At 38.2% G+C, this 8,993-nt stretch overlaps 1 protein-coding gene across 1 annotated transcript; it reads left to right on the top strand.

Annotated features, from left to right (window-relative positions):
* Positions 1 to 3,059: 3,059 nt before the first annotated feature.
* BDR25DRAFT_183327 (uncharacterized protein) lies at positions 3,060 to 4,017 on the top strand (the record flags this gene model as incomplete). Its single annotated transcript, XM_033684230.1, has 2 exons — positions 3,060 to 3,338; positions 3,499 to 4,017. Coding segments are annotated over 2 exons (798 nt in total), but the record flags the coding sequence as incomplete, so codon positions are not given.
* Between the last annotated feature and the right edge of the window lie 4,976 nt (positions 4,018 to 8,993).

The following is an 8,993-nucleotide window of genomic DNA, read 5'->3' as shown; positions in this document are numbered from 1 at the left end:
AGCTTAATAACCACAAGCTTAATCTCTAGCAAAAGAAGGCAGACTTTAGCTTGCTTTTGTCTTAATTAAGTCTAACTCTTATCTATTAATTTGTGCAGCTGCTGCAGCCTATAACGTACTAGAATCCACCCTCTAAACGCGCCTCTGTGGTATCCTTCTAAAACGCAAGACAATCTTAGTTAACTGCAAGCTATTGCCTATTAAAGAGCAGTTGCTTGTCTCTTAGATTCTAGATCTTAACTAACGCAGCTTTCTACCCTATATTATTAATGTGCGTTAAATAGCAAACGTTCTGCTTTAAGCTTATTACTAAGATCCTCCACTAACGCCTGTAGGCAAGTGCTAGGTATCGCGCTTTGTTAACAGCTAGGCAGAGCTTTAGACAAAGTAGGACAGGAAGATACACTTCTAGCGCGCTCTCTGTTAGGATCTAGTCAAGTTTAGAGCCTAGTTTAAGCTAGTAGAGGACACACATTAGACATACAAGATACTAGATAAGGATACCTACAATTTTAATAAGACAGGATTTATAATAGGGGTTGCTAGCATGTCTAAGGTTATTACTAGCTCTAAGACTATTAGTTAAGCAGTTACTGTACAGCCTAGTAATTATAACTAGGTTACTATAATTAAGTGTATTAACACGTCTAGCTAGTTGCTCCTACTGCTTATTATCTTACATAGAAAGCTCTACTAAGCTAGCTAGTATTATAATATCCCTAGCAACTAGACGCTTGCAGTAAGCAATAACAGCTAGACAACTAACTACCTTAGCCTAGCCTAGCTTAAGCACTTTAACAAGTAGACAAGGACGCGTACAGCAGGAATCTATTACCTGCTTATAGTAGATGGCCACAGCAGCTATGCAACGCCTAAGTTTAATTAGTACTGTACAGAGAAGAAGATTATTAGTCTCTATATGCTAGCTTACAGCTTCTATCTCCTACAGCCTCTAGATGTTAGCTGTTTTGCGCCTCTTAAGCAAGCGTATAGACACTAGGTGTTAGAGCTTGCTTATAATTAGATCTTTTATATTAACAAGTAAGACTTTCTTAGAATTTATAAGCATATTAGGCCTATAGTATTTATAAAGCAGATAATTAAGAGCAGCTTTTAAGCAGCAGGTTTAGTCCTACACTGTTCTAATTACGTCTTGTTGTTGCTTACTGTTGTCTGTACACTGTCTCTACTAGCGCAAGAAGCTAACAGTAAGACGTGCTAGACTACAGAGACGCCTTATACAGTTGCTTAGCTGCAGCAGCAGGCTTAACTAATCTATAACTGCCTTAGTTGTTAATTGCAGAGCCCTACTAGCTAGGCAATAGCTTAGCTTATTAAAAGATGTTAGATAGTAATGCACTTAGCAATAATCTTTATAGAGAAGAACACTAAGCTGCGTTAAGCTAACTATTACTAAGAGCAGAAGAAGCAACAGCAACAGCAGTATATTGCTATAAGAGGGACTCTCACAGGCTAGGAAGGTCAGAGGCTGGCTGCAGAGGCTAATAAGTTAGTTAAGGTGGATGCGCAGGCTTAGGCATCGCGGGCATATTAACAAGCACCACCAACCTGCTTAAAGTGCCATGTATAAGGCTATAAAAGGAATTAATGTAGAAGCAATTAGGAATATTTTATATATATACTTATATAGGTTTAATTTAGTTGCTGTTTAGTTATCTGTTAAAGAGGCGCGCGCAGTTTAGTAGGGTGCGCAGCTTACTAATGTCCGCAGCTTACTAATAAAACACGTTACAGGTTGTAGGCAGCGTTAGGCAGAAGAGAGTTAAGCTATCTCTAGACTTCTAGGTAAGCTTTAAGGCTAGTAAGTTCTTAGTTCCTACTACTATAACAGAAGTTAAGGTAAAAATAGACTGCTTAATAACATAAAGCTATTTTTTAAAGTTTTTTTAAAAAGCTTTAAAGCTTATAATGTAGCAGCTTTTTTATAAAATAAGCGCTTTTTAAAAGGCTTTTTAGCTTACTTTAATAGCTTAGAGTTATGCAAGTACTAAGCTTATTAGATTAAATTTAGAGGCTATTCTTAGCTAGAGTTTTAATATAACATAATGTTATAATTATGCATAAGTAAGGTTATAAAGCTTTATAAAGGTCTAGTTTAATTACTACGTAAGGTATTATAGTAGGTACAAGACATTGTGTAAGAAATAGAAAGGTTTAAAAAAAAATTAGTAATTAAATACTTAGCTTAGAAGTCTAAGCACTTTAAGTATAAATTAAGCCTGTTCTAGGTTTAGTTAGTGTTAAGGCAGTTTATGCTTAAGTTTATGTCTATGTTATGTTGTGTTTATGTTAGACGTGCACTAATAATACTCTAGTACGCGTCTAATACAGTTATGTCTGGGATCCGGGGAGGATACCGTGACATGAGGTGACTATTGCGAGCTAGTCTAACTCTGCTAGTAATCTGGATGGCAATTCCCTGCTCCAACAGAACGTTAATGTAACCTTTCAGAGGCATGGGCTGTGAAAGAAGTAATGTATTGTGGACTAAAGGTCCGGGAAGCTACGGTTTATACAATATGTTAGGACGCCAAGCCCATGGTTGATTGGGCAGCCCATCACAGAGCCTCGGACTTCCAATTAACTTGCTACGGATTCGTACTAAAGTACTTTTCCTTGTAACACAAGAACCCTATTTCAGCTCAGTATGTTGCTCCTGTTCATATAACTTTCGACCTCTGTTAAGATAACTTTCTACCTCGTTTAGATAACTTTCAACACTCTAGGTATTACTCAGGTAACATTCAGCCCCCACTATTCATAAAACTCGACCCCCACTGTTCAGAAAACTTTCGGCCCCCATTATTCATAACGCGAATGAGATGGAATTTAAAAGAATGGTACTGAACTTAGCGCCTAAGAGCCTCACTAAGTATTTCCAACTGCAAATATTAGCTGTTCTTATCTGCGACGTTTCGCCACGCGCTGAAAGATTCCTTCCTTAGCAGCCGCCGCATCCCCGCAAGAGTGAGAGTTGCATCTTCTTTAAATCGTATATATCTGCCCTGCCATTGCCATTTCTCGCTCTTGCTATGGCGAGCATGGTTGAACTATTCTCACTCCTCGGCTTCCCCGCGCGTGTGGCCGGGCGGGCCCTCCTCGCATTTCGGTACATCTCCGGTAGGGTTTCGACAGTCAGAGTGAAGAGCGAGTACGCAGAACGGCGATTCGGGAAGAGTGTTCGGTGGCGACCTTGGCTTATGATCGATGTGAAAGAGCTGGAAGCGTTGGAGGAGCTAATTAATCGGGGGAGCGATGCGCAGGTCGAGTCTTGGAGGGTTAGCCAACTAAGTGTTTGTGGTATGATTGCTATTATTGTAAGCTTCTCTTTCATCTCTACAATCCAGAGTCCTCTCTTTCTGCCTCTCTTTTTGAGGGTTTGTTTAATTTAGGTGCAAAGAGGGTACAAAAGGGGGAAAGAGGGAATGAGTGGATTGAGCAGGAGAGATATACTATTGATATTGATGGATTGATTAGGGCGCCCTCGTCGCCCAAGCCGGCCTTACCGCCCTCCAGCTCCCCTCCCTCGAAGATGTGCACTACGTCGCTCGTGCCGTCTTTACCATGTCCCTCATCCTCTCCCTTCTCGCCGTATTTTTCTCAGGACTGCAGCAATCTTCCTTCGGTCGTGCGTCCGAGCCCAAGGATCTAAGACTATGGCTTTCCAGCGGTGTGCGCTGGGACGAAGCGAATATGAAGGGGGAATTGCAGAGCTCTATGGTTGCGCACATGATTCTTCAGGCCCCGTTTGAGATTGTGGTGATGAGCATTACCTTGTTCGTGGTTGGCTTCGGGGTATATCTCGGGAGTAGCTGGAAGGCCGGATTAAAGTTGAACGAGGGGAGCCAGGGCAATCGCGCGGTGCTGATTGCGTTCGTTGTCCCGACGGTTTTTGTATTGCTCATGTATGGGCATATGATGGGGCTCAAGGATCGCGAGTTAGGACAGATGGGTGACTTAGATGATACACAGGTGACAAGTGCGGATCTGAAGTTGGAGGAGAATTTGGCCGAGAATCTAGAGGTCGGAGCCCAGCGAGCGCCGATTGATGTGGGTTTAATTCGGAAAGCAGGGGTGGTGGGTGCAGGGTTTGAGGAGTTGAGGTTGGCGCTGAGTGAGGCAGCGACGACGCAGAGGATGTGTGCTAGGGCAAGTGAGGAAGTGGCGAAACAGTATGAGAGGTTGCTCGAGGCCCAGTAAAGAAGAGTCAGCGTAGTGGCTTGGCTTGCTTGAGTAGCAAATAGGGGTTTCAAGTTGGAGCAAGGACAGATGTCTGAAATACAACGTTTCTTAAGTGGTGGTATGGTTTGCATAGTTGATATCTAGGTTAGAAGGGGATGCGTCACATATACTAGCAAGTCTAAATATCCTTACAACATACTAAAATGTTTTTATATTGTAGCGCTTAAAACTCTAATGCATTCTAGTCTTTCTACAATGCTACAGTTCGGAAAGAGCAATCCGCTTAACAATAGCATAGAATTTTACTAACTTAGCGTAACATAACGCTGCTATTTTAGCAAATAGATGTTTATAAATTCCTATTAATCCTTTTAAAGCTTATTCTAATTACAGATGATTTGCTAAATAGCTAGAATAGCAAGCTATCTTATCCTATTATTATAGACCTTTACGCGTTGTGTTATTATAGTAGAATACTATTCCTCTAGTATTGTTATAAGCAGATTTAAGCTTAGCTAGATACGTCTATACTAACTTAAATAGATAAAGAATAGACAGCTAAATGTAGAAAAGTATAGAATAAAAAAGTAGCATGTACTATAACAAATCTGTATCTTAAAGAGTAGCAATTTTTAATAATTAAAGTCTATAACAGCTTTATATAAGAGCAGGGCTCTGTACCACTGCGCTAATACAACTAAAAGATGAGAACAATCAACTAACAGTTAATAATGTGTACAGAATAGTATATATACCCGTCGCGCGTAAGGACAGTAGTACAAGCCGCTTCTAGCCTCGCAGTGCATTATCCTTTGTAAGGACTAGCAGCCTTACACTTTTTTAAATTAATTCTCTACTAGAAGAAAAAGTTTAACTTGTTTTCTAGTATAATATATACTTTATTTTATTAAGCTCTTGTTAAAACTTTACAAGGTAGCTAACCTTCTTAAAGTTATTAATTTATTTAGAAAACATAGTTATTAGTTAACGTACATTACAGGCGAGTTGCTTACACACCTAAGTTGCTTACTTTTGTTAAGACTACACCCTAACAAACTGTATTATAGCCTATAACAACCTACTCTAGCACTATATAGTATAGTACAGCCTAAAATATTATTTAGATACTACTTCTACTTCTTACTTATACCTTTATGCGTTATGCCTAGTCTAATTACACTGTCTATAGCGCCTTTAGAATAGCTTATTTACTTTACCTTACACTTACTTTTTTTCTTTTTTTTATTACTACGCGCTTTAAACTTTTTTATGTAATTTATGTTATATAGCTACTTTATTAGCTGCTTAAAGCTTAGTAATTTTTATTATACTAATACTAGCTTATGTGTAGTTATTACTGCTTTTTTAAACACTTTTTTAAACACTTTAACTATAAAAGTTAGTAAACTATTTATATACTTTTAAATTTTTATTTTTATAAGTATTAATTATAACTTAAGTTTTACAGTATTACTTAGAGTTTATTACTACTTAAGCTTATTATATATAAGTAGCAGTAGTAATAGAGTGCATAACTTTATATTAAGGCTTATTATAACTTATTATAAGTTAAAAGAAACTAATTTAGGGCTTTAAAACTTTTTTAAATATTACTAAAAGTAATTATAGCATTATAAGCTACTTTAAAGCATAGTACAAACTTTATTTTTATAATATAAGTAATTTAGTTATATACAAAGTTTTTAGCTTAGCACTTATCTACTTTTTTAAAAAAAGTAAAATAACTTATATTAAGTAGCTATAAAAAGTGTAATAAAAAGAAAAGTATATAAATAGTTATTTAATATTTTTTAAAAAACTTTATATAAAGCTATAGCATGTTACTTTAAAAGTATTATATTTTATTTAAAAGCCTAGAGCATAAGCTATATTTAATATTGTGGAGGATAAAATAGCCTGGCAGTAGCTGTTCAGAAGATCAGATGAAGTGACTCTGCTATCTAAGAGAGCTAAAGGCTCTCCTTATATACACCGAGCTTCGGAACATAATATCTCCCGATCCTGAGCTGCGTCCCAGGCTCTGAGCCCCCAGTCCCAGGCTCCGAGCCCCAGTCCCAGGCTCTGAGCCCCAGCCAAGGCTCTCAGTATACGCGACACACCCCCCAGGTGAGCTGCGCAGCAGCTTACCTGCGTTAAGCGTTAACTTAGCTTGTTAGAGCAGCGCTGCGTGTTTACTCTGTGTTTGTGCTTGTTGCCCTAGGCAGCGTAATAATTGTTTCCCTAGGCAGCGCAGGTCACGTGCGTGCTGTAATTGCTGCAACAGAGGTAAATAAATTCTGCTGCTTCTTAAGCTTCTTTTCTATAAGTCCTAACAACATGCTGCGTGTAAGTTAATGCTTTTAAGAGCTCTAAGAACAACTTTAAACTTGTCTGTAATCTCTACTAATGTGTGTATAAAGCTTAATAAAGCTAAACAAGCCGCTCGCGCGCGTGCCCTGCGGGGCCGCGCTGCCCGCAAGCCTGCTGCCCCCCGCCGCCCTGCGCCCACTCCCCGGCCCGGCCTCGACTCCCCGCCGGCCTCCCCCTGGTGCGCTCCGCGCGCAGTCCTGTCTAGGCTGCATAAAGAGTGCGCTCGCGGGGCGCTCTAGTGGGGAGTGCTATAATTCCGCCACTAGCAGTTTGCGCTGCTAGCGCTGTTCCTCTAGGCACAGCTGCCTGCCCCTGTAAGCCCTGTAGTAGTGTGTAGGGTGATCTAGCTTTTAACTTATTTGCAGTCCCCCTATTACTGTTGTGTATACGCAGCGCCTTATTGCAGCGCTTGTTGCAGAGGACAAGCAGGTAAGCTTCTCTGCAGAGATTGTGTGTTATACCCTAGATTAGACTAACAGGCTATAGGCTGTGTTCTAGCTTTAGCTAGTTCTTTAAGCTCTGTTTAAAAAGAATGTTGTAAAGAAGAAGAAGGGAGAGGAGAAGAAGGAGAAGGAGGAAGAGGAAGAGGAAGAGAAAGAGGAGGTAAAAGAGAAGGAGGGGGAGGAGGAGCAGGGTAACGTGTCCCCTAGGCTCCTAGCGCGTCGCCAGCGCGCTAAGGAGCTCTTAGGTGAGCTTGTTAATCTTCTTATAGTTTAGGCGTTCTATGTTTCTACACATCTTATGTACTAAATCCCTACTTAAACTTTATAGCATAGAGGAGTGTTTTTACTAGTAGATAGCCCTCTTGTTTTTAGGCAGTGTAAAAATGTCCCTACTATTAATAATTAATGCTTTCTTTTTTTAGAAGCTTATTTATGTGTTTTTAAAGTTAAAAAGCTACTTAAAGTGCTTAAATTACTACTTTAGTAAGTGCTTTATAAGCTTATCTGCTAGCATATTACTTATTTTAATATAGCGCACTTTAAAAGATTCTTTTGTGTGCTTCTAGCCCAGCTACATGTTCTATATATTAATGTAGTGCAGGCAGGTGGTTATCTAGGCGTTCTTCTTTACTACTAACCTAATTATCTGCTAGTTATTATAGTAGATCTGCTATAGTGTGCCTAGCTCTAGAGTAAGCTTTTTAAAAAAGTGTTTTAAAGCTAGTAATTTCTTTATAATGTGCGCTAGAGTAAGTAGCTTAGCCTTTATTATAGACATAGTTACTATTAGCTAAAAAGCTGCTTTCTATAAAATTAGTTTTTTAAAAAGTAAAATAATATATTTATAAGATAATTATTTAGTTTTTATATAATTAGCAAAAGACATATTTTTATATATAATAAGTTACACGCCTTCTAGTGCTTTATATTATATACCTATATGCCTTATGTAATATAGGTACACAATTGCTTAGTTTACTGCCTAGAAGTGCTGCTTTTCTAGGTTTATTAGGTAGTAGAAGAGCTAGGATGCTGTAAACGCTATGTTAATGCGCACTATAATTATAGTGTAGAGTGTTAATTTTACGCGCTTTTAGTATTTCTTAATTTTATGCTTTATTGCTAATCTCTAGTTACTTATAAGCTTTTTTAATAGTAAAAAAGTCCTTAGAAAGAGTGTACTTTTTATAAAGTTAAACTTCTTTACTACTTTTTTAATATATATATTATGTACTAGCTAGATTATTTTAGCCTTTTTATTTTTAATTATTTTAATCTCTAGAAACTATTGTTACAATCCTTACTCCAGGAAAATGGTGCTTTCCGGAGTACAACGGCCTATATGGGTATTAGTGGAGAAGGGATGAGAACTTAGCTGGATCAGGTGTACAGTCTGTCGAGCAGAGTGAGGGATAGTCAGGGTTTAGGGAGGTAGGCTGTGGTTTGTCCCTATAGCTGTATAAGTAGCTAGGTTTTACTAGTTAGGTAGATAAAGGTTAGAGGTATATATATTGCAAGATATATAAGGCAGCTTAATTCTCTTTAGAAAGGATTTAAGCTTCTTAGTCTATTTATAAAGAATAAACTAAACATTAATTACAACTTTCTAACTATAGTTAGGATTAAGACTATATACATAGTAGTTGCATGCTAGCATGTCTGCATGCTGTTTTTCTTTGTAGCCTACTTGCGCGCAAGCCTGTAGTCCCTTATTAGATAACGCATTCTGCTAAGCATTTATCTATAAGATAGCGCTATTTCTTTTCTATTTAGTTATAAGGTCTACTAATTATAAAGTTAACTGTCTTCTATCTGTTATGCTTAGGGCTGTGTGCTATAGCAAGCTAAGTTATTACAGTCTGTTTATTAGCTGTAACACATAGGCTTCTCTCCTAGTTAGCGTCCTTGCTGTTATGTTTTTTCTGTTGTAAGCGTTAGGTTTTCTTTTTAACTAGTGCGTGTCCTTCTATAAAGGCT

This window comes from Lindgomyces ingoldianus, assembly GCF_010093535.1.
Source record: "Lindgomyces ingoldianus strain ATCC 200398 unplaced genomic scaffold BDR25scaffold_30, whole genome shotgun sequence".
Classification (NCBI taxonomy): Eukaryota; Fungi; Ascomycota; class Dothideomycetes; order Pleosporales; family Lindgomycetaceae; genus Lindgomyces; species Lindgomyces ingoldianus.
This window is presented reverse-complemented; position numbering and strand designations above follow the sequence as displayed.